Below are 23,936 nucleotides of genomic sequence, written 5' to 3'. Positions count from 1 at the left end.
GTTATTCTATACCCTTGGGCATTGTTTTTTTCATGAGAATCTTTGAAAAAATTGTTGATCCATCCATGAAATCAGGAAGGAGAATGTACCTATGTTGATACTGACTAACTTATCCTGTACATAATTTCTTAGAAATACTTTTCTGGGAATACGTAAAAGATAAGGAGACATTCATGAAGATTAGAGAAAAGAATGTTAAAAATTTGAGAGATAGAGGCTGGATCATACAGAGCCTTATAGACCATGGTTAAGATTTTGAATTTTATTTTAAATACAGCAGGAAGCAATTGAAAGATTTTAGATAAGAGAGCTGTAGGATGCAATTTGCATTAAAAAATAGCACTTTGGCTGCTGTGGAGAATAGATTGTAGAGGGACAAAGTGAGGACAAGGAGACCAGTGGGGAGAAACACGGATTATATGAGAGAATGTGGGTAGCTTGAACTGGAGTGGTATCTGTGAAGATTTTTAAGGGTCTTTTTTAGAAATAGAAACACAAGGTCTTGCGACTTTGATAAGAAAAATAGTAAGGGATCAAATGAGGCCTATTTTCTAGGTGAGTGGTTGTTTCATTTACTGAGATTTGGAAAATTTGCAGAATGCTGATGGAATGCCTACTCAGCCATGTATGTATTACCTGAGATTTTTTTTTTTCAACATAACACTTAATCAGAATAGTCTGTTTGCTGTGGAAGACCAGACTCAGCCTTTGAGCTTTTTAAGAATAACACATCATTGCATCTTAAAGCCCTTCTGTGGACAAGACCTTTTTGGTCTAAGCTCTAAAGACTGAGGTAGCTGATGAGAGTAGATTCATGGAGAGTGTAGAAGGGATCTCTATATGTAGATAAATGGTTGGAGATGCTTAATTTGTTCATTAATTCAATTCCCTTTTATTGAGGCTTACACTGATCTAGCAATGGCATTGAATCTCAGTGAACTCAAGAAGTGAAGTTAATTGTGCATTAGAACCTTCTGAATTTATTTGGAAAAGTATTCAGAATTCAGCACCTTGGTCATTCTCTACTTTTAGCTATTTAGAAAAATTTCTTAGAATTTAACATCCCCCAAATCCCTTTGAGTGATATAATATCCCTGATCTGCTGCTTTGTTTGAATTGAGAGTTGGCCTTAGACTAGCATTAGCTGCTTCTCAGAGAGTCCAGTGACTGATAGAGAAAAGATAATTTGGAACATGTTGATAGAAAAAAATCTAGACTTAACTTCACTCAAGATTAATCATCTCATTTCTCTCATTTCCTTTCTCATTTTTCCTGTGTAGCTTGCAGGATCTTAGTTCCCCAGCCAGGGATCGAACCTGTGCCCCTGCAGTGGAAGCATGGCATCCTAACCACCAGACCACCCAGGAATTCTCTACTCTGTCATTACAGAGGGCACATAATTCCAACATTTGAGATGGTCTGAAACCAAAGAAAAGGCTCTCTCTCTTTCTTTACAGCTGTAGATACTTACGTATATATGCGTGCTCAGTCACTGTCATGTCTGACTCTTTGTGACCCCATGGACTATAGCCCACCAGGCTCCTCTGTCCACGGGGTTATTCAGGCAAGAATACTAGAGTGGTTTGCCATTTCCTCTTCCAGGGGATCTTCCTGACCCAAGGATCAAACCTGTGTCTCCTGTATTAGCAAGTGGATTCTTTACCACGGAGCCACCTGGGAAGTTCACAGACCTCAAATCTGTTTTCTCTGCAGTTGAACCAAAACTGGCTGACTCTTTGCCCGCCCCTTCTTTTGATAACTCCAGCTAGTCTTTGTGAATTTTTGTGATCTTGCAGGTAATTAGTTACCTATTTAACCCTTAGCCTTTAGAGGAGAATTCTCCCTGCACTTGGCGTGACTGTTGAGTTGGGAAGCTGTTTTCTACATAGCAGATTGGAAACCTTTCCTCCCTTTTTGCCTCTCTACCTACCATTTGCCACTAGAAGATACCATTTGGGCTTATAGTTTGCCTCTAAATTTTGCTTGACTTTTTCCTTATCCATAGGCCAAGTTGTATGTTGATATGGACAGAAGAGGTGGAAGAAATGATTGGCTCATTTGATGATAGAGTCTCTCCCCCCCCCACCTTTTTTTTTAATTGGAGGATAATTGCTTTACAGAATTTTGTGGTTTTCTGTCAAACATTAACAAGAATCAGCCTTAGGGACACCTATGTCCCCTCTCTCCCAAACCTCCCTCCCATCTCCCTCCCATCCCACCCTTCTAGATTGTCACAGAGCCCCTGTTTGAGTTCCCTGAGCCATACGGCAAATTTCCATTGGCTATCTATTTTACGTATGGCAATGTAAGTTTCCATGTTGTAGTTTCCTTTGATATAAATCATCTTAATTAGAAACTTAAACCTCTTTTGGTTTCCATTTTCACTTTGTCCACTGTCAAGCCCTTACTCCTGAGATCTGGTGAAGGGGGAAGCAGGGTCTGTTGTCTTCCTTAACAGATTGCTTTGTTCACTGTGAGTTCAATCACAAGGTGAATGTCAGAGGTTCTTGTCTGAATCTGGAAAATGTGAGGTTGTAGTAGATATGGGGTAGCAAGTTGGAGGGAAGAATGCTTTTATTTATTTTTTAAAATTTGAATTAAAAAATTTTTTTATTGAAGTATAGAAGAAAGCTTTCAAACATGACCTTAATAACTATGTCGCTGGTGAAGATATCATGGAGGTGTGGGGATGGGAAAGCAGACTGGATAGAGCAGTCAGGAGACCTAGGCTGATCTTAAATCATGTCTGAGACCATTGATTGCTAGTAGAGTGTTATGGGGCAAATAAAATAGTCTTAGTGTTATCTTAGTTCATTTCTTTGAGAAGATTAGTTTTACAGATTTATCTTTTAATGTTTACTTTATTTAAACAAATTTGATTTTGATTATGAGATGTTTACAGTAAGAGTTAAAGATCTGTGGGAGAAGTTTAGTCATACTTTTTGAATCTTGTGGGTAAACAGTCATTTTGATGTTTATAGTAGTTTATGTGCTTAGAAAAACACTCGTACTACTTCAGGTGCATTAAACAAACACGTTCTTAAAGTGGTGAGCGGGCTATACTTAGTGTCTGCAGGAAGTATGAGGAAAAAGTGAGTGGTATCTTTATGGCCTCTTCTAACTTGGCTTTTTCAGCTACTGATAAAAGAAATGCCCTCTCTAATTTTCAAAAAGAGATCTTAGATATATTTTTAAGTCCATGTGATTCTGATCACATTAAGGAGTCTACAGATAGACTGATCAAAAGATCCTCAGAATTTCCTTCCACTGAGTGGCCAGACAGGCTGTTTTGTATTTTGCTTTGTATTTATTGCTACCATAGTATCTGCCATATAGTGTATGCGTGCTAAGTCGCTTCAGTTGTGTCGACTCTTTGCGACCCCACGGACCTTAGCCCACCAGGCTCTTCTGTCCATGGATTCTCCAGACAAGAATACTGGAGCAGGTTGCTATGCCCTTCTCCAGGGGATCTTCCCAATCCACATCTCTTATGTCTCCTGCAATGGCAGGCAGGTTCTTTACCACTAGTGCCATCTTAGAAGCCTTCAAGTAGGCGTTATTAAATGTTTGTTTTGCGTGATATTTATCAGAAAATTCCTTTAAAAGCACATCTCTCTTTTTGATCTTAAATTAGACATTACATTTCTGTAATGACAGAAATGGAAGGGCTTCTAATAAAAGAAGGAACTTAAAACTTGCCTCTATTATTTAAATGTACTTAATCATTCATTTATTAATTCAGTGATTTATTATTTACCTTACTGGATACTAGACTTAGAAACTTGAGAAAGATCTGGTCCCTGTCATCAAAGTTATAGTACAATATGATAAGCAATGGTAGAAATACATACAGGGGGCCCAAGAGGCACAAAGGATGGGATAGGATATCAGGAAATGCTTTCCAATATAAGCGACTCAAGTTGGGTTTAGAAGGATGAATAAGAATTAGCAAAGCTATGAAGGGGAAGAAGAGTATTCTGCATAGTAATTAAGCATATATGAAGGCAGAGAGAGTTTAACATTTAAATATTCTGAAGTACATCTTGGGTTCCCTTTCTCTTTGACTCAGTTCATTACTGCTGCCTGCTTGAGTCACACAGGTCCCAGTGGACCTCCTGGAGTGGAGGCTGAACCGTGGCAAACTCAGGCTTTGGCAGATGTGTGGATGTGCACTTGTGTGGTGGCTGTGGAACCTCGGGCTGAGAACAGGGGGCTCCTTTAGAGCATGAGCCTCCCACAGGGCGCTCTTGGGATGCCTGTCCCGGAATTACCCAGGGCAGTAACAAAGCTTTCTTTTCTTCTTTAAACCAAGCCAGCAGGATGGGATGTCTGCTAGCCTTTGTGTTTGGAGCCAACCAAAAAACATACAGTGACCAGCACAATGGCATTGTTGGGCTTCAGTGAAAAGTAGGTCGGGGCCCAGGCCCTCCTCTGCAGAGGGCCCATCCAAAGAACAGAGGTTGGACAAGCCTCTGATTTGGCTGTTTGGTATTGATGCTTGTTTCTGATGGGCTTTCTGACTTACTTTTGATGTGTAACATTGTAGAATTTCTTCCCATTGTTTCTATCAACACCTCTATTTGGAATCTCTGAGTTGCCTTCGACTCTTTTCCCTTAGTTCTCATATCTACCACTCAGTTGCTAAATCCTTTAGATTCTACCTCTGTTTAGTCTAACTCTAGACTGCTTTTTCATGCCTTTAATAGCACTATAAGTCAGGTGTTTGGTCATCTCTCATCGGGGCTGATGCAGTGGCCTTTAAACCTCCGTCTAGGTCCTTCTCTCTCCTGTTAACACCATGAGCTTTCTAAAATGTAGTTTCAATCATGTATTAGTTTCCTAGGATTGCCATAACAAAGCACCACAAAGTGAGTGGCTTATGATGATACAAGTTTATTCTCTCATAGTTCTGAAAGCTTGAAGTCTGAAATCAAAGTGTTGGCAGGGTCTTGCTCTCTCTGAAGGCCCTAAAGGAAGAAGAGCCTTGCCTCTTCATGGTTTCTCTTGGTGTTCCTTAGCTTATAGACACATCACTCAGATCTTTGACTCCACTGTAACCTGACATTCTCCTTGTTTGTCTGTGTCTCCTCTCCTCTTTTTGTTAAGATATTAGATTAAGGATCCATCCTACTCCAGAAGGACCTTATCTTTACTTGATTACATCTGCCAAAGACCTTATTTTCAAATAAGGTCACATTCACAGATAATCAATTCATTGAATCTTCATAAGTCTATGGGTTAGGTTCTATTATTATTCCCATTTTATAGATGAATGTTAAAGAGTAACCAGCCCAGGTCACACAGCTAGTCAGAGGTGAGATTCAATCAGAAGCAGCCTAACTCTGCAGTATGCGGGCTTCACCACTATATTGCACTGCCTGGCTTCACTGTTTAACTTCATTCTTCTCCCCTGCTTATGCTTCATGCAGGGAAAGAAAAAAAAAGAGGAATAACTACTAATCGCTGCACTTGGTGTTCCTTTTGTATAAAATGTCTTTATTACTCCCAACCCTGCATATGGGCTTCCAGGAAATAGAACTGAATCCTCAATGGGTGATGAGCCAGGCCTAGTGGGAAAAGGTATTCCAGGTAATGGGGCCAGCAATGTGCACAAATGTACAAGTAAGCAGGGATCAGACCCTTATAAACAGGAGTGAAAGACTTGGTATGACATGCTAAGGATTGTGGATTTTATCCTAAGAGTAATAGGGCATCAGTGAATAATTTTAAAAGGGGAATGGCTTAAGGTTGGCATTTAGAAGGTTAATCTTGGTTATATTAAGGAAAATGGATTGGAAGGAGGGCTAACTCTATTCAAGATGTAAGGAAAAGAAAAGAAGACGAGTACTTCGAAAGTTAGTAGAGTAATCCAGGGGAGGAATAATGATAAGATATTAATAGTGGAAAGAATGAGTTGTATACTTTGAGCTAAGCTAAGCATGTGCTAGACATGTTAATACTTTGTATATCTTCTCTCTCTTTATTTTTCCCTGCCTTTGATTAAACACCAGATCACTTTGGTTCTGCCTCTGAGATGTCTCTAGATATTAACCTCTTTTCTATTCTCGCTCCCAGTCTTTTTCAGGCCTTTGTTGCTTCTCGCTTGGATTCCAGAAGCCTCCTAACTCTTTTCCCAGCCTCAATTCCTGACCGTTCTGTACTGTTTTTACATTACTGTTAGAATGATATTTCTAAAGCACATCTGGTCATTGTCCTGGGTGAAAAAAATTATTGATTTTTGTGTCATCTCTACTAGACTGTGAACTAAGGGCAGAGATTGGCCCTGCTTAGTTTTGTGTTTTCACATAGTAGGTTTTCAGTATTTCTATAGGTGTACGGATAGAGGTGGGTGGATCTTCCTCGGGACAACCCCTCTAGTTAGGTGGCAGCAAATGATGTCTGTTAGTGGAATGGCAGCACATTCATCTGCCTTAGGTAAGTGCCCTAGCTCTAGGCTTTTTGGGTAGATTTTTCACAAAGGAATAATTCTTAGAGTTGATATTTTCTTTAGTACCTCACTGAATATTCCTTTGAACTACTATTCACAGATAAGTTTGTTTGAATATAGATATTACAACTTTGATAATTCAGAGTTAAGAAAGGTTAACCATTTTTTCTTGTTCTTCTGACTGGTTATGATTGGATGAGGTTATGATTAGAATCAGCAGGAATCTAAACAGGAGTCCTGGGTGTAGTGCATGTTACCTCAGGGAGAGGTATGTATTGCCTAGTCCTGCTTCAGAATATTCTTTGTATGTACAAGTTTATGTGTCTGTCTATGTCTGAGTGGTACCATCAGACTCTATAGGGGATATATGGAAAGAGCCATTCTCAGCCTTTTAGGATCCAACTCAGATATTACTTTTTCTCTGAAACTTTCCAAACTCTTCAATATCTACTTTTATACCCCAAGAATTTACTTCTGCTAAAAGGTTACTAGTATTATTTGTTTACCAGTGTGTCTTTCATGAACATCTTTATGGTATAAACTGAGTATTTATATACCCACATTTACTGTGTGGATGGGGACTCTTGTAATCACTCGGGGATACAGTGTTGATGTAAATGGACAAGTTCTTACTCTCATATGGGGGTGGTAGGAAGCGGAGGAGTGCTCAATAAGTATTTGGAGAAATAAGTTGATATTCCTGAGTGGTGAACTGAGTGTGTGCTTACCTGTTCCTTTGATAATTTTCCAGAGTGTGGCTTATGATTTTTTACATACATAGTAATATTGTTCAGTCACCAACACATATTTGTCTATTCAGTGCCTTTTAAGAAAAAAATCCATAATGAAATCAAGTATCACACAAATGAAATGGCAGAAACTCTTAACATTTTATTAAACCATGAGGAGGAGAAGCAGGTTTTAGTGTAGGTGAACTTGGGAAACAGTCACTTAGAGGTATTAAGTCCCTCTGACACATTTGATCGGCTGATATTATAGTTTTCTGAACTTGAAAGTTAAAAAGAGCAACAATAACAATTATAAAATCTTCTCTCTCTGGTAGGTATTTAAATGTGTTGCCAATGCCTTCGGTTGGTTTGTAGAGCTCCCAAGGGAGTGGTCTGGAAGAAAATGAAAGCAAAGCGGCTGTTATCCCCAGCCCAGAAAGCTGAATGTGTGGGGACAGTTGTTCTTGCCTCTGCTTCCCACAGAGGAATTTGTTCAGAGCACACACCAGCTGAGTCTGCATGTGATGTTGCTTATGGGGAAGTGAATATTCCGACTAATGGGCACACAGAGTGTGTAGCAACTTAGAAATCTTCCTTGTTGGCAGATCTCAAACTTCCTTTCCTCATACATGCGAAGGTCTTGAGACAGTGAGAAGTTGTGGTTTCTGAGAGCCCCAGAGGCTTATCAGCCCCACCGAAGTATTCACTGAAGGCAGGCAAGAGAAATGGGTTGTAACAGTAAACTCCATTTGATTTCCCTCTCTGGTCCTGGGTTTGTGCTTTTTTTCCATCTTGTCTGGAAAAGTCAGAGCCTAATAGCTAGTGTGATTCCTCACCTTGTCTCACCTCTCTCCTCTGCTCTCCACCCTGTGGCTTGGTCTGTGGATTTCTCAGACTTTCAGAGACGTGGTGGGACAGAGTAAACATGCGTTTGTCTGAACCAAGAGTCCTGGCTTACCCTGGCCCACAGAGAGTACACATACAGGCTTTTTACCTGTCTTTTCTGCCTGGCCCTCAGTGGGAAACCTGAGTGGCTGCTGAAGTCAAGCCTTCCATGTCACACTGTCATGGTGCCAAACAAGTGGACTACAACCTTGTCATACCTTTTTTACTCTCAGAGCTAGAGAAATTTGTCTACATGATTAGCTGTCAGCTTCATTGCCCCTCGATAGCTTGGAATTTGCAAGTTCACTTTCTTTTTAGCAAATGGGCACCTCAGATGTGAACCTTGAAAAATTCAACTAGAGTGAAGAGGCTAAGGTGCTATGCTAATGCCGTCATTATGCTTTGTTTTGAGATTTCCAAAGGTGGATTATCAAACAAGATGAAGCAGATCAACAGGTTTCCCTTTTGAGAAATTTGGCGTATTTTTAGCCGTTCTCTCTGCCTTGCCAAACCTGATCTACTTCATCCAAGGATCTGAAATGCTGCCTCATGCTGCCCCCAACTGGTTCGTTTTGGTACTCATGTTACCACATCAGAGAATCTACGATTATATGAAACTTCTATTATTTTTTTTCTTAGCACTTTCATGTATTTGTATTCAGTTCTTATAATAACATCATGAGGTATATTGATCATGGATTATCATACCTATTGTATAGATGGGAAAACAGAAGGAAAGCCTCATTAGTTGATTTGTCCAAAGTAAAATGGCTGTTTAGAGGCAGAGTTGGACTAAAATTCAGATTTCTTGTCTTCTCTCCCATTAGGCTCCCTAGTCTTTTGTAAAACCAATATCACCCCCCACTACGAAAAGGTATGAGGTGCTTATTTTTAGGCTTAGAGGAATTTGCCCCTTTTTCTTCCTTGGAAGGAGGAGGGAAATAATACATCATGTGAGGTTTGAGTAAATTCATGAATTTAATTAGCGAAAAATTTTGAGCTCCTCTTCTACATGAGGCTCCCTGGTCCAGGTGCCATGGCCTCTATTCTCCAATTTAATACAGGGGTAGAGCGTGAACTTTGGAGCCAGACTGCCTGAGTTTGAACCCTGGCTCTGCTGCTTAATAACTGGGTAACCTTGAGCAGGTTGCTAAACCTCCAAATACCTCTTGTGAAATGAGAATAATAGTACACTTACCTTAGGGTTTTGTGAAGATTAAATGATGTAATTAATGGTAAGTCCTCAGAGTAGTGCCTAGCACAAAGTAAGCACCAACTAATAGCAGCAGCTGCTGCTATTGTTGTTATTATTATTATCTCTGTATGAATAGACTTATTTGCTCTTTTAAAACAAAACAAAACAAAACTTAGCAGCTCTTTGTGGGTATGAATGAAGAGGAACTAAAAAGCCTCTTGATGAAAGTGAAAGAGGAGAGTGAAAAAGTTGGCTTAAAGCTCAACATTCAGAAAACGAAGATCATGGCATCTGGTCCCATCACTTCATGGGAAATAGATGGGGAAACAGTGGAAACAGTGTCAGACTATTTTTTTGGGCTCCGAAATCACTGCAGATGGTGACTGCAGCCATGAAATTAAAAGACGCTTACTCCTTGGAAGAAAAGTGATGACCAACCTAGATAGCATATTCAAAAGCAGAGACATTACTTTGCCAACAAAGGTCCATCTAGTCAAGACTATGGTTTTTCCAGTGGTCGTGTATGGATGTGAGAGTTGGACTGTGAAGAAAGCTGAGTGCCAAAGAATTGATGCTTTTGAACTGTGGTGTTGGAGAAGACTCTTGAGAGTCCCTTGGACTGCAAGGAGATCCAACCAGTCCATTCTAAAGGAGATCAGCCCTGGGATTTCTTTGGAAGGAATGATGCTAAAGCTGAAACTCCAGTACCTTGGCTACCTCATGCGAAGAGTTGACTCATTGGAAAAAACTCTGATGCTGGGAGGGATTGGGGACAGGAGGAGAAGGGGACGACAGAGGATGAGATGGCTGGATGGCATCACGGACTCGATGGATGTGAATTTGAGTGAACTCTGGGAGTTGGTGATGGACAGGGAGGCCTGGCGTGCTGCGATTCATGGGGTCACAAAGAGTCGGACACGACTGAGCGACTGAACTGAACTGAGGAATGACAGACAGCCAGATTTCTTGAACGAGTATATCTTCACGTAGTTTCCATTTAGCCTTGTCCCCTACTCACTCCTCAATTCACTTTGGTCTTATTCTGGTCTTAACCACTTTACTGAAACTGCTCTAGCCATGGTTGCCAGCGACTTCTTATTTATTTATCTGGCTGCATTGGGTCTTGCACGCAGCATCTTCTGTTATGACGCATGGGCTTCTCTCTGGTTGTGTCCCATGGGCCCCAGAGTGTGGGCTCAGCAGTTGAGGCGGAGCATGTGGGATTTTCAGCTCCCAGACCAGGGATTAAACCCTCATCCCTTGCATTGGAAGGCAGATTCTTAATTACTGGACCACCAGGGAAATCCTGCCGGTGACTTGTTAGAGGCAAATTCAGTAGACACTTTTCAGGCTCATCTTACTTGATCTGTAGCATTTTGATACTTTGGTCATTTTCTCTTTTGGAATGTTCTCCTTCTTTGGCTTCTGCGGTGACATCCTTGCTTGGTGGTTCTTCCTCTGCCTGCTTCTGTAAATGTTCCAGTTGTTTGGGATTCTGTTAATTTCCCACCTTACATGTTAAACCCTGGGCAATTCCATACATTCCTTAGCCTCAGTGACTACTTCAGCTCAATGTCATTGCCTCCTAAATGTTAGTCTCTAGCCCAGATTTTGCTCCCAAACTTTAAACTGACTTGGTATAGGGTATCTCCATATGTCCTTAAGCCCAGCATGTCTTAGTTGTACTCCCTGTGTTTTAGCATTGCCTCTTCTAAAAACCTCCTCTCCCTATATTCTGGATATTTAATAATGGCACACAGGGGCCAATAGCCTGCAATCCACCTAGGAACTTTTCATTGTTCTCATCTTCCTCATCAAGGCATTCATCAGGTTTTTTTGACTTTGCCGTCTAAAATCTTGAATCTTGCTCTGTTCCAATGCCTCTACTGTTGCCTTAACTCAGGCATTCTTCCTTCACCAGGATTATTGCAATAATTTCCTAACCTATTTTCCCTTCTCCATATTCTCCACTCTAATCCATCCATCATACCATTGCTGAAATAATCTTTTCCTTAAAAAAGCAAGTATGAACATGTTGCTCTTTGGCTTGAAAGGCTTCTTTTGTTCCTCATAGACAGGATAAAGTCCATATACTTTAGCAAAGATATCAGCCTCACCTCTCATGTACTCTGGCCACACTGAGTAAATTAGTTTTCTGAATACTCCATACTCTTAACCTATAGCTTTATGTCTGCTGCTCCCTCTGTGTGGACTTTCTTTCCTGCTCCACCAAGTCATCCTTTGAACTCCTCAGTTCCTTTGTGCAGCTTTCCCTGACATGCCTAGATTGAGTCTGTACCTTTACCCTTTGTGCTGTCATACCTATACAAAGCTATCTTTTAGCATTTACTACATGATATTGTTTGTCTATATCCCTTAATAGATTGTGATCTCAAAGGAAGGTGCAGCATCTACCATAGTGCCCGGATGCAGAATAACTGCTCAGTAACTTTAAAAAAAAAAACAAAAAACACTCTGTCTTCTAGGTGTTTACCCTCTAGTAGTTTTACCCCCACCCTAAACGTTGCTGACAAATGGTAGCTGGGTTTTCCTTCTGTTTTGCAGTATATCAACTCTGGAAACCTGGAACAGTTGCTAGACAGTAACCTGCATTTGCCCTGGACTGTGAGGGTGAAACTGGCTTATGACATAGCAGTGGGCCTCAGCTACCTTCACTTCAAAGGCATTTTCCATCGGGACCTCACCTCTAAGGTACGAAGGCTTTACTTGGACAACTCTGTGAGACACTATCTCCCATTTACCAAGAAAACTGCATTAAGAAACCAGTCATTAATGAGCTTTGGAATGTTGGAGATCTCTTATAAATTCAACAGTTAATCATGGAAGATACAGCTTATTACTGTGTATAGCTAGTCCTTAGAAAGCCAAACTTGGCTCACAGCAGGTTCCTTTCATTGTTGAGTCCATCAGCACATACATCTTGAGAACGTTTATCCTTGGTTTCACTCACTACTGAATGTATGTTGCAGGAATAGATGGCATGAGAACACGTAAGAGATTCTTGCCCTTTAGGGGTGACAGCAGTCAAGGCCGTGTGGGAAACTGCCTCTTTGTATTCTCTCCCATGGTCTCCAGCAGGGGTTCTGTGATTTTTAGTCACTTGAGTACAGGTTTTAGAGGCCATAATGTACTGACCCATTTTCTTTCTGTGTGATTGAGTTTCTGCCATCCTGCCAGTTCCTCTTTTGCATCAGCTGGTCTCTGTAGTATTCTCTTGCTGTCCAAATTGCTGTGTGACCAGGTTAGAAACGAGTTGCTTTTAGAGGAAGTTGGCTATACTACAAGGCAGACACCTCAGGGCCAAGTAGCACAGGATACCACATGACAAGGCTTATATAAATAGTACTGTTTGTACTACTATATATAAAAAATAGATAACCAATAAGGACCTACTATATAGCACAGTAATTCTACTCAGTACTCTGTAATGACCCATATGGGAAAAGAATCTCAAAAAGAGTCGAGATATATATATATATAAAACTGATTCAGTTTGCTGTACAGCAGAGAGTAACATAACATTGTAAATATACGCCAATAAAAAAATTTTTTAATAGTACTGTTGGACCATTGATACGGGAGCTATACATCATCTAATTTAACTTGTGTTCAGAAGCTGATTTAAAAGTCTCCTAGGGAGGTATATGAGGCTTCCCAGGAGACTCAGTGGTAAAGAATCTGCCGGCCAATGTGGGGGATGCAGGAGACATGGGTTCGATCTCTGGGTTGGGAAGGTCCCCTAGAGGAGGAAATGGCAACCCACTCCAACATTCTTGCCTGGAAAATCCCGTGGACAGAAGAGCCTGGTGGGCTACAGTCCATGGGGTCACAAAGAGTCGACACAACTAAGCAACTGAGCACACACACATGCATGCAGGGGAGGTGTGTGGAAGTTTTATACCCATCCAAGAACAGCGGTCACTTCATTCTGCACCCTCAACACATGCATATGCACATGCATATACATATTCACGCAGCTCTTCTGTCATGGATGAGGGGGTAAGGCAACCTGTTACAGGAAAAAGTTTGCAAAGGGAACAAAAGCAGGCTGTGCTCTCAGAGCCAATAGACCTAGAGCAGTGAGTCCCTGGCTACCTCCCATTAGAATGGTTCTGGTGTTCTAAACAGCAGTACTGTCCCCAAGGGACCCTGGCCATTGGTTTGTGACTACTACACAGAAAATAGCTTTAAGTAGTGCTCGTAGGGCTCTAGGTGTGGCAGTGCCATTTGTAGATTGGTGGAATCTGGTGACCAGCTGAGACCTGGTTGTGAGAAGTCCTTTATCTTCATTGGTATAAGCAAGAGCTGGACAGCTGGGAGCTGGAAGGTAGTATCTTATCCCTTCATCAGCCTCTTCTCTTTCCTTAGAATGTTTTAGAAAGTCAAGACTTAGAAAACTGCACCTGTTCCTGGCAGATGGGTTGGGTTGTATCAACTTAGATACTGTCTCAAGTTGATGGCATACTCTTACCTTGGGCATACAACTAAAATCAAATTGTTGCTTCCTACTCAGAGAGCATCATGTCTTCTAACTGGAGGGAGGTCATGATCAGTTATTTATCAATCACACAGATATTTCCTACACACCCACATGAGTGTCTTCTGTGCCTGGCACCATGCATGAAGGAACAGTCAAGAAAGATAATTTCTGACCAGAGATAGTCTGTTGGCAAATAACTGAAGAAAAGTTCATCAGTTCAGTTCAGTCGCTCAGTCGTGTCCGACTCTTTGTGACCCCGTGAATCACAGCACGCCAGGCCTCCCTGTCCATCACCAACTCCCGGAGTTTACTCAGACTCACATCCATCGAGTCAGTGATGCCATCCAGCCATCTCATCCTCTGTCGCCCCCTTCTCCTCCTGCCCCCAATCCCTCCCAGCATCAGAGTCTTTTCCAATGAGTCAACTCTTCGCATGAGGTGGCCAAAGTACTGGAGTTTCAGCTTCAGCATCATTCCCTCCAAAGAAATCCCAGGGCTGATCTCCTTCAGAATGGACTGGTTGGATCTCCTTGCAGAAAAGTTCATAGCATTTTATAATTGAGTGTTTAGCTATAGACTATGTATTTTCAGCAAAAAAAAATCAGTAGACTAGGGTACCTAGGTTTTCTGGAGGAACTCATCATATTCCATTCTGTGCCCCCAAAATATTTTATCCCATTGTGCTAGTGTGGTTCTGTCTGGGTTTGTCATATTGTATGTATTGTAAAAATGACTACCCTTTTTGGATCTTTAGGGTAAGACCACTGTCCTTTGGTTTTCCTAGTTGATGGTGGGTGTTCCCCTGTCAGCTGGCTTGTGATGAGAAACTAGGAATTTAGGAGAAATAATTCTCTGGTATTACTGGGTGTACTTTCTTGGGTCTGAACTTTAGGTGGTGGTGAGAACAAATGACTTTGCAACTGGAAGACAGGCTGGGAACTACACTTTAGGGAATCTCAAGTTGAAGAAAAACAAGCACATTTTATAAGCCAGACCATCCAATTTGAGAGACTGTATTTATTGCCCTTTTATCCAAATGTTTCAGCTTCACAGTGTTGCAGAGATTAAGGAGAGGTTGTATGTTCACACCTAGACCAGAGCAGCCCCACCCAGGAGACCTGTATGGTGGTGACATTGACCCTAAGAATGAGAAGCCCAAGGGAAAAATAAGGCTAAAGGGACAGAGCAGGGCTTTGAAATTTCCAAATTATCTCCTCATTGTCAGCCTTGCATCTGAGTTTGATTTCTTTAAGTGCAATAAAAGGTTTACCTATATTTTAGTGTTTATACTTCCAGTTATTTGATGGTTATACTGTGTCTGTGTCTCCCACCAACACATGAGTTTCTCAAGTGCTGCTCTTATTCACCTTTTTCCCCCAGCACCTAACATAGGGCCTGTCAGAGTAGAGGCTTCCTGGCCCTCTTGCAGAAAATGTGCTTGATGGCACAGAGGCCAGAACCTCTGCTTGAGAACTGAGATTTTGAGTCCCACATCCAGTTTTATTCCACCTCTTTAAATGACTTCAGTGTTCTTGGGCCCTTAGTGTCCCTAGGCTATTGACATCAGCCCTGGCTTCTCAGACCAGAGCTAATAAGAGGGATTTAAAATAGTGGCAGTGTGTTTCAGGTGGGTAAACCAGGACAGAGAGAAGCATATGCCATTTTCCAAATGATCCTGGGCCTAGAGTAGTGGCAGAAAGGATCCTAGTTTCCAGAGTGCCTACTGAAAGTAGTATTGCCTTTGTAGAATTCACACATCAGTGGTTACTGCAACACTGTTTTCAAGAATGAAAAGTCTGTCAGATATAGCTGTTCAGTCTAATTTTATAACTACTTCTGAGAAACAGGCTGATTTAGGTTTGTGCAGTGGCAATGCTGATTACTTAGAAGGAAATGGGAGGTTGTGTGGCTTTAAAAACATTCAGTTCTTGAGCTCCATCAAGAAGTGGCAACAGCCACATGCAGGCTAGAAGCAGTTGATTCCATTGTATGTGAGCCTTGCTCTTAAGGGCAGCTAAGGAGGGCTTCTTTGTTTGTTTTTAAATATATATTTTTAAAAATTAGAGGATAATTACAGTATTGTGATGGTTCTTGCCATACATCAACATGCATTGGCATTAGCTATACATGTGTCCCCTCCCTCTTGAACGCCCCTCCCAGCTCCCTCCCCATCCCGCTCATCTAGATTTTCACAGAGCACTGGCTTTGGGTTCCCTGTGTCACACATCAAACTCAAGAGAACGGTTTCAGAGACTGAAGAGAACATGAATTAGAAACAGAGTTGAATGCTGGAGGATGTAGAGAGTGTGTGTTAGGGCACTCTGTAGTCATTTTTTATAATGAGAACCATCAACAGCCTTTTGGAACTACTTATACTGTGCTGTTAGAGGAGATAGAAATTACTGGAACCTAATCTGTACCATCCATGGGCTCTGAGTCAAGTTGGAGATGCAGATATGTCAGCAGATTACTTCCCAAGAACTATGGAGAAAGTATAGGATCATATGGTGGAATGGAGAGGAAGGGACAGGACACATTAGAGTAAACCAGATAGTCTTCTCCAAGTTGGACTCTAGTTGTCTTTGGGACATTTAGGAGGGCAGTTCAATCTCTGATCTGGCTGTGCTGTGAAAAGAAACTTTTAACCTTTCTTGAGACATAGAATCAGTACTTTCTTTCTAACTGGATTTATGGAGTGACTTTGTTGGGGGTAAGGGGAGAGAGGTGTTGGCACACGGAAAGCCATTTTTTGTTGTTATAGAAATAGCTTTAGCTTAGAGCTAACACTTACAAATGGACCTGGCATTTCTCCGTTTGGGTGGTTTCATCCAGTGCCAGTACAGACGTGCAGCTGTCCTAGGAGCCCTTGGGATCTGCTCTCAGGTGTCTCCCCTGGCCCAGTCCTGAAGGGTTTGTGCTGGCTTACAGAAATGCGTTCATGGCCACCTTTTGAATCTGTCAGCTTGGTCCCCATCATGGAGAGTTGAATGGATGATTAGTGTGTGCCTCTTCACTTGCTTTCGAAAGAAGCTTTATTCGTCAGACTTTCACATGACAAACTTTGGCCGAGTTCTTTCTGCATGTCTGTGCTAGGTTAGAGATACAGAGATAATAGGATCAGTCTCTGCCCTTTGAAGAGGCAGACATGTAAGTCTCTCTGCTACTGTGTGATGTATTATAATAGGAGTGAGGACAAAGAGGAATGGGAGCCAGGCAGCAGCAGTGCCTGGGCACCTCTTTGAACCAGAAAAGGTCACCTCTCACCTCAGGGAAGTCTGACTGGGCCTTTCTTATGTCTGTTGCTTACTCCAGGCATACTTTTGAATAAAGCATTCTTTAGCTTGACTTATGGACTTTGTATCCCGCACAGCCTGAAAATTAGTCTGGGTTCTTCAGAGCCGCACAGTGGTCTGAGTTCATATTTTATGCTCTGTAGTTAGTTAGTCTGTACTGTGGCCATGTCCAAGTTGGGTGAGAAATGCAAGCATTACAGTAGGCGCCCTTGGATTAATCAGCTTTGGAGGTGGGGGCTAGCATCCCAGATAAAGGGGTCTTACTGTATTGCCTGCACAAACAGTGCTGCCTTCTCCATGGGTCTGGGCCTCTGCTTCTGTCTTAAGACTACAGTTTTCCTGCCATAGCCTTGCTGTCTCTAGTGGAAAGCTTTTCAACCAGTTTTTCTGGAAAGGTCAGAATCTTTAGGCGGGGATCCTATTAGAATCAGGAGACCCACATCTTTACCACTCATAGTTGTAAGCTTCACTTTTCTCATCTTAAATGTAAAAATCTCAGATCTGCCCACCTGACAAGGTTGTTTGAATCAGTTGGACTAGTTTATAAATAGTGTTTTACAATTAATTCGTAAGGTACCACACAGGCAGAAGTAGACAGTCTTTCCCTTGCACAAGCAGCTAGGAAATATTCACGAAGGCACTTCGCTCTTAAGATATTGCTGCTTTGCTGAATCTTTTAGTATATGGCGCACAGCCTATAGCTATAGGAAGGGACTATAGAAACAGACACTTAGGTCAAATGCTAAGGTTAGAGAGAAGAGAATGCAAAGGATACTTTGGAAAAGGATATTGAACCTAACCTGATGGTACAGAGAAGACTTCTTAGAGAAGGTGATGCATGAGCTGAATCTTGAAAATTGAATTCTACTTAGTATTGTGTGTGTGTGCTTAGTTGCTTAGTCATGTCTGATTCTTTGTGATCCCCTGGATTGCAGCCCGCCAGGCTCCTCTGTCCATGGGGATTCTCCAGGCATAAGTACTGGAGTGCGTTGCCATGCCCTCCTCCAGGGGATTTTTCCCAACCCAAGGATCAAACCCGAGTCTCCCACATTGCAGGCAGATTCTTTATTGACTGAGCCACCAGGGAAGCCCTGGTGTGCGAGACCTGGGTTCAATCCCTGGGTTGGGAAGAGCCCCTGGAAGAGGGTGTGGCAACCCACATTGTGTATGTGGTGGGGTTATATTCCAGATCAGATCAGACAAATGACATAAACAAAAGCATAGAGACATGAACAGTATGATATGCAGACTGTGAGGCTGAAGTGGTAGGGGATAAGAATTGAAAGCAGAGGAGTCTGATCATATACTATCTAACCTGGATTTTATTTTCTAGATAGGAAATGAAGAACCATTGTAGGCTTCTTTTAAATAACAGCTTTTTTGAGATATTACTCACATAAAATAAAATTCATCCTTCCAAAGTATACATTTCAGTGGTTTTTAGTATATTCAATTATCACCACTATTAATTTCAAATCTTTTCATCGTTCCAAAAGGAAAACCCCATGCCTTGTTCTCCCCTCCCTTCAGCCTTTGGCAACCACTAATCTTTTTTCAGTTTCTATAGCTTTGCTTAATCTGGACATTTCATAGAAATAGAATCATACAATATATTATTGCTGGCTTTTAAGTAGGTGAGTAACACAGATTTGCATTTTACAAAGATCGTGCTGGCAGAAGTGAGGAAGGTGGATTATGGAGATCAAGCCTAGCCTAGGCAGAGACCATTTGGAATATTGGAGTATTCAGAGGAGGACCTGAATTAAGGCAGTAGTCATGGGGATGAAAAAGGAGGGGGCAATTTGAAAACATTTAGAAGCTAAAATTATTTGGAGTTAAGAGTGGAAAGTCTAGGTGAATCCCAAGTTTCTAGCTTAGCAAACTGGGTGGAAAACGGCAGTACTAGCTGACATAAGAATACAGCTAGAGATTTAGTTTTGGGGGAAAAAGATGAGTTCATGTTTGCATATATAGAGTTCAGTGTGAATAACCCAAATGTCGTCCAGATATAGACTGGATATGCAAAGCTGAAGATTGAGAAATAAAGGTCAGTGCTGAGGATATACATTTGGGAGTCATCAGTACAGAAGTGGTAATTAGAAAAGAAATGTGGAATAGTCTCTACAATAGAGCACAAGCTGTAGGCTTAGGAGAACCCTGAGACCATCACCCTTGGGGGGGATGGGAGGAAGGGCCTGCCCTAGAGTGTTCAGAGTAGCCAGAGGTAGAGAAGGCAATCTACAGTGTCACAGAAGCCAGGAGAGAAGAATCAAAAGCAACAGAAATAGCCTGTAATAGCCTGTGATAGCTAGTCTGTTTGCTCCAGGACCACAATGGCTTAGTCTCTACATGCCCAGCATTGATAGGATTCCTGGATCATATATAAAAATGCTGAAGGAAATAATCAGCAATGTCAGCAGCAGCAAAATCAAGTAATACTAACGACTGATTTTGTCTATTGAGTTTAATGCCATGGAACTCAGAGGGATCCTCAGGGAGAACACTTCCAGCAGAAGCCAGTGAAGAAGGGGTGGGAGATGAGGAAGTGAAAACAGCAAGTGTTGCCAGCCAGACTTCACTAGTCTAGACCTCATTAAAGGCAGGCTCAGGAGTTTATTGAAAAACCCCATAGGAGCTAATCCTGGTCAAGGTTCCTCCCCATTTTCCTTATCACCTCAGATACAGACTCCTAAAGTTGGTTCTTTTGGTTTTCAGTATTCCATCTTTGTCTTTGGCTCCAGTGCCTGGCTGCTGGCTATGGAGAAGCTTTAAGATAGGCAGGGGTCACATTCCAAATCAGAGGCAGACTGGGCTAGGCAGGCGCACCCATGTTGTGGGGCCCTGATCAATCTTGCCGTAGCCATCTTTCAGCAGCTCAAGAAGCTACTGTAAGTCACTTCCTCCTGGATGGTTGGTCTACGGTGAGTGTACGAGAGGGCTTCATGACTGTGAAGATGGGACAGAAATTGAACAGCTTTGGTAAGGGCTACCGGCCATGTTGTTCCTTACTGCTGCACCTAAGCTGAATTTCATAGGATTGTTTCTGAAGGCTGTAAAGACAGTAGTAAACAGGACTTTAGACTGATCCTTGGAGACAGGAGCCTGAGTTGTTGATGAAAGAACAGGGGGAGGGGAGGAAAACAAGCAACAGATCTGAGCCGCCACTGCCTCACAAGCCAATGCCCAATAGCCTAGACTTTGGCTGTCTAATAGACAGGCTGGCTTAGAACCCATCTTCTCATAGATTGTACAGTCAGGGAGCTGGGGTGGGGGTGGTAGATTGCTGAGCAATCCAGGGGACTGATGGAAGGGCTGAAGCCAGGACAAGCACAAGGACAGGCCTGCTTAGAAGCCAGGGACAGTTATGTCTATCAGGAAATGAGGGCAGTAGATGGTAATGAAATCACAGGCTGCTTCAGCTCAGAAAAAGAGAGGCCAGAGTAAGGGACTATTTTGTACCTGATGTGAAGTAACCAGGTGACTTAGCAATACCTTGGCAACTATGTGCCAAGGTGAGGAAGAGGGAGGGCTAGAGGGCCTTGCCAGTCCCAGAAATGTCCCTGTGAGCCAAGGATCCCTGCTCTCTGCTGCCCCTGGAGGAAGGGGGATGGAATGAGGCGCCTCCTGAGCCAGAGTGGTGAAGGTCCATTTTGAATATTTGGGGAAAGCTCGTTGCTGCTTTATGTTTAAAGTCATTTGGGTTCATCCTTTCTCTGGAGACAGCAGCATTTGTTCAACAAGCTTGTCTTGAACCTCTCTCATAAATTGAATACTGTGAGGAAGGCCCAAACCCGAATTTGCCCGAGAGGCTGATGGCCTCTCTGCTAGGCCGTAAGAGGAAGTGGCAGAGAGGAGTTAATGGAGTTGAGAAAGCTGAAGGTGAGAACTAGAGAGGTCAGGACTGGAAAGGTAAGCTTACCTTAAAGCACACTAAATTTTCTGAGGAAAAAAGAATTGGGAGAATATTCCAAATAGAAAAAGTAAAAGCAAAGGCAAAGGTTTGAAGGGCCTGTTCAGGCTTGTCTGTAAGAAGTTTGGATGAAGATATGTACATAGGGGCACCAGGGGCTCAGATCACAGAACAGAGCCAGATCATGGAATTTTAATGCCAGAGGAGAGGATGGTTGTGATCTTGTGGGCAGTGAAAGTTGGTATAGGCTTGGGTACTTGTCCTGTGCATACATTACTTGGCAAGGTCAGGCCTGGTCTTTGAGTCTCTATGTTCTGAGGGAAGAATGAAGGGAGGTCAGGGTCTGATAACCTGTCTTCTTCCACTAGATTATAAGCTCCAAGAGAACAAGGGTTTCTATTCACTCTGGTATCTTTGATACTTAGAACCTTGCCTAGCACATGGAAAACAAAGATAAATATTTGTGTTTGGAGCATGGTATGAATCCTAGGGCAGCCACCCAAGATCCAGGCCTAATTCATCTCTCATGGCTATCAGAGCCCCACTGGGGTCAGCCCAAGAGCATGATTTCACCAAAAAGCAAAATGACAAGGTGCCCTGTGGTAGTAGGGAGGGGTGGTGGGAAACTCTATGGCTGGCTGGTCCCCTCTTCTGAGCCGCATGTCTTCTTCTTTGGGAACCCTAGAACTGCCTGATAAAGAGGGATGAAAATGGTTACTCTGCAGTGGTAGCTGACTTTGGCCTGGCTGAGAAGATCCCTGATGTCAGGTGGGTAGCCCTAATGGGTGCTGGGGTCACTGAAGGGACTGAGGCAAAGGGGAAAACTCCAGCGTCCTCTTCAGAGGCTAGGACTTGGTCATAGCCCAATCTCAGCTCCCTAAATTCAGTCAATTCTGGTGTGCCCATCCTTGGGGGAGAGAAATTCCCAATAGTCAGATCTCCCATTGCACCCACCAGTGGCAAGCTGATTTTCTATACAATCTTACCCCACAGCACGGGAAGTGAGAAGCTAGCTGTGGTGGGCTCACCCTTCTGGATGGCACCTGAGGTTCTCCGAGATGAGCCCTACAATGAAAAGGTAAGTCGGGGGAAGGTGAGTCTGGGGACCCCCAAGGCCTGATTCTCTGTAGAATCCATTCTTAGCATAAAGTATCTTGGATCACCCTTCACATATAGGGTAAGGATCTATATCCTTCCTGCAAAATCAGCAGTGGTACCTGTCAGCTGCCTGGTGAATGAACTGAATGAAATATGGTCAGTATTTCATTCCACTTCCTGATGGCTCAGTGGTTAAGAATCCCCCTGCAAATGCAGGAGATGTGGGTTTGATCCCTGGGTCAGGAAGATCTCCTGGAGTATGAAATAGCAACCCACTCCAGTATTCTTCCCTGGGAAATCCCACAGAGGAGCCTGGCGGGCTACAGTCCAGAGTCACAAAGAGTTAAGACATGACTGGGCAACTGAGCACGTGGTCAGTAGGGCCCAAGCCTGGGCTAGTGAACATGAGAGGCAGAAACCCCACCTCTTACCCCATCGAGGGAAACTGAGATCTCACTACCCACCAGGCGGATGTGTTCTCTTATGGTATCATCCTCTGTGAGATCATCGCCCGCATCCAGGCTGATCCAGACTATCTTCCCCGAACAGAGGTGAGCTCCAGGATGGGGACCAGTGTGCCACTGGGATGGGGCTGCTTTCAAGGCCATGGAATTTTTTATTTTCTTGGGGTGGAGTTCCTGGAACTTAGTCTGTGGCTTCTTCTCTGGGGCAGTTCTCCACCTCTCCTGAGCAGGCCAGCATGGGTGGAGGGGTTAATGACCTGTCTACCCATGTCCCTGCTCCTTCTCCACCATACCCATCCACAGAATTTCGGGCTAGACTATGATGCTTTCCAGCACATGGTGGGAGACTGTCCCCCAGACTTCCTGCAGCTCACCTTCAACTGCTGTAATGTGAGTACCTTTTTCTCTTGGGCTTTGGTTGGGGCTGGCTGAACCCTGTTCACCTGGTTAGAACCACAGGGAGAGGCTGCTAATCAGCCTCATGAGGGACTTCTTTCTCAATGATGAGTGGCAGTGCCTATGTGCCTTCCTCTGTGCCTGTTGGACTCTGGGCCAGAGCCTTGGACCAAGGAAAGGGAAATTGCTTTGTATTATCCAGTCCTCAGCTTGTAATGTAAACCTGCTACACCTTTTCTTGGATATTGATGGAGCTTTGGTCAGGTTTTAGTTGGACCATGCATCCAACTGGTCCAAGGCCCATAAGGCTCTTGTTAGCATTTTAGGTCTGGGGCCACACCTACCAGTTATGACTAAGGGGTAGCTGGGACTGGTCCAGGTGGCTTCCAGAAACATGTTAGCTGCAGAACTCAACCAATGTGAACACCCACTTTTGGAGGGTTCTATGCCAAACAAGGGGACAAGACATAGAAAGGCTGCTGTGATAGGGGAGGGTACTAGACAATAGCATCTTCCCTGACCTTCACTCTGGGGCTCAGTCTTATGGTCTGGAACCTTCAGAAAAGATCTCTTAGATACACATCTGACTCTCAAAAGATGCCAGAAACAGACTCAAATGCCATCCTCGGGATGGAAGATAGGAGGTCAGGGCTAATGGCTGCTGTGGATGACTACAGATGGACCCCAAACTACGCCCATCCTTTGTGGAGATTGGGAAGACCCTGGAGGAAATTCTGAGCCGCCTACAGGAGGAAGAGCTGGAGAGGGACAGGAAGCTGCAGCCCACAGCCAAGGGTAAGAAATGAAACCAGAATGTCCAGCCTGAACCCATGGGAGGATATTAGGATGGTGGGGGGGCAAAAGGGCTTCCACTCTAGGGCTGTGATCACAGGATCCCATGTACAGAAGAAAGGCAAAAAAGCAGGGGATGATGGGAAAAGTCATAGAGCTCTGTGCTAGCATACCGCCTCCCTTCTGAGTCTGTTTTCTCATTGTTGAATGGGGACAACAGTATCTA

At 43.1% G+C, this 23,936-nt stretch overlaps 1 protein-coding gene across 1 annotated transcript in view; it reads left to right on the top strand.

Annotated features, from left to right (window-relative positions):
- TESK2 (testis-specific kinase 2) overlaps positions 1–23,936 on the top strand; it is a 138,880-nt gene that overhangs the window by 113,186 nt on the left and 1,758 nt on the right. The window contains exons 5-10 of the mRNA XM_018043579.1: positions 11,822–11,968; positions 21,646–21,728; positions 21,954–22,038; positions 22,526–22,609; positions 22,826–22,912; positions 23,596–23,713. Of these exons, the coding sequence (XP_017899068.1) occupies positions 11,822–11,968; positions 21,646–21,728; positions 21,954–22,038; positions 22,526–22,609; positions 22,826–22,912; positions 23,596–23,713 (604 nt within the window). The remainder of the gene's footprint in view (positions 1–11,821; positions 11,969–21,645; positions 21,729–21,953; positions 22,039–22,525; positions 22,610–22,825; positions 22,913–23,595; positions 23,714–23,936) is intronic.

This window comes from Capra hircus, chromosome 3 (assembly GCF_001704415.2).
Source record: "Capra hircus breed San Clemente chromosome 3, ASM170441v1, whole genome shotgun sequence".
NCBI classification, from domain to species: domain Eukaryota; kingdom Metazoa; phylum Chordata; class Mammalia; order Artiodactyla; family Bovidae; genus Capra; species Capra hircus.
Note: the sequence above shows the minus strand (reverse complement) of the source record. Positions and strands in the feature narration are given on the sequence as shown.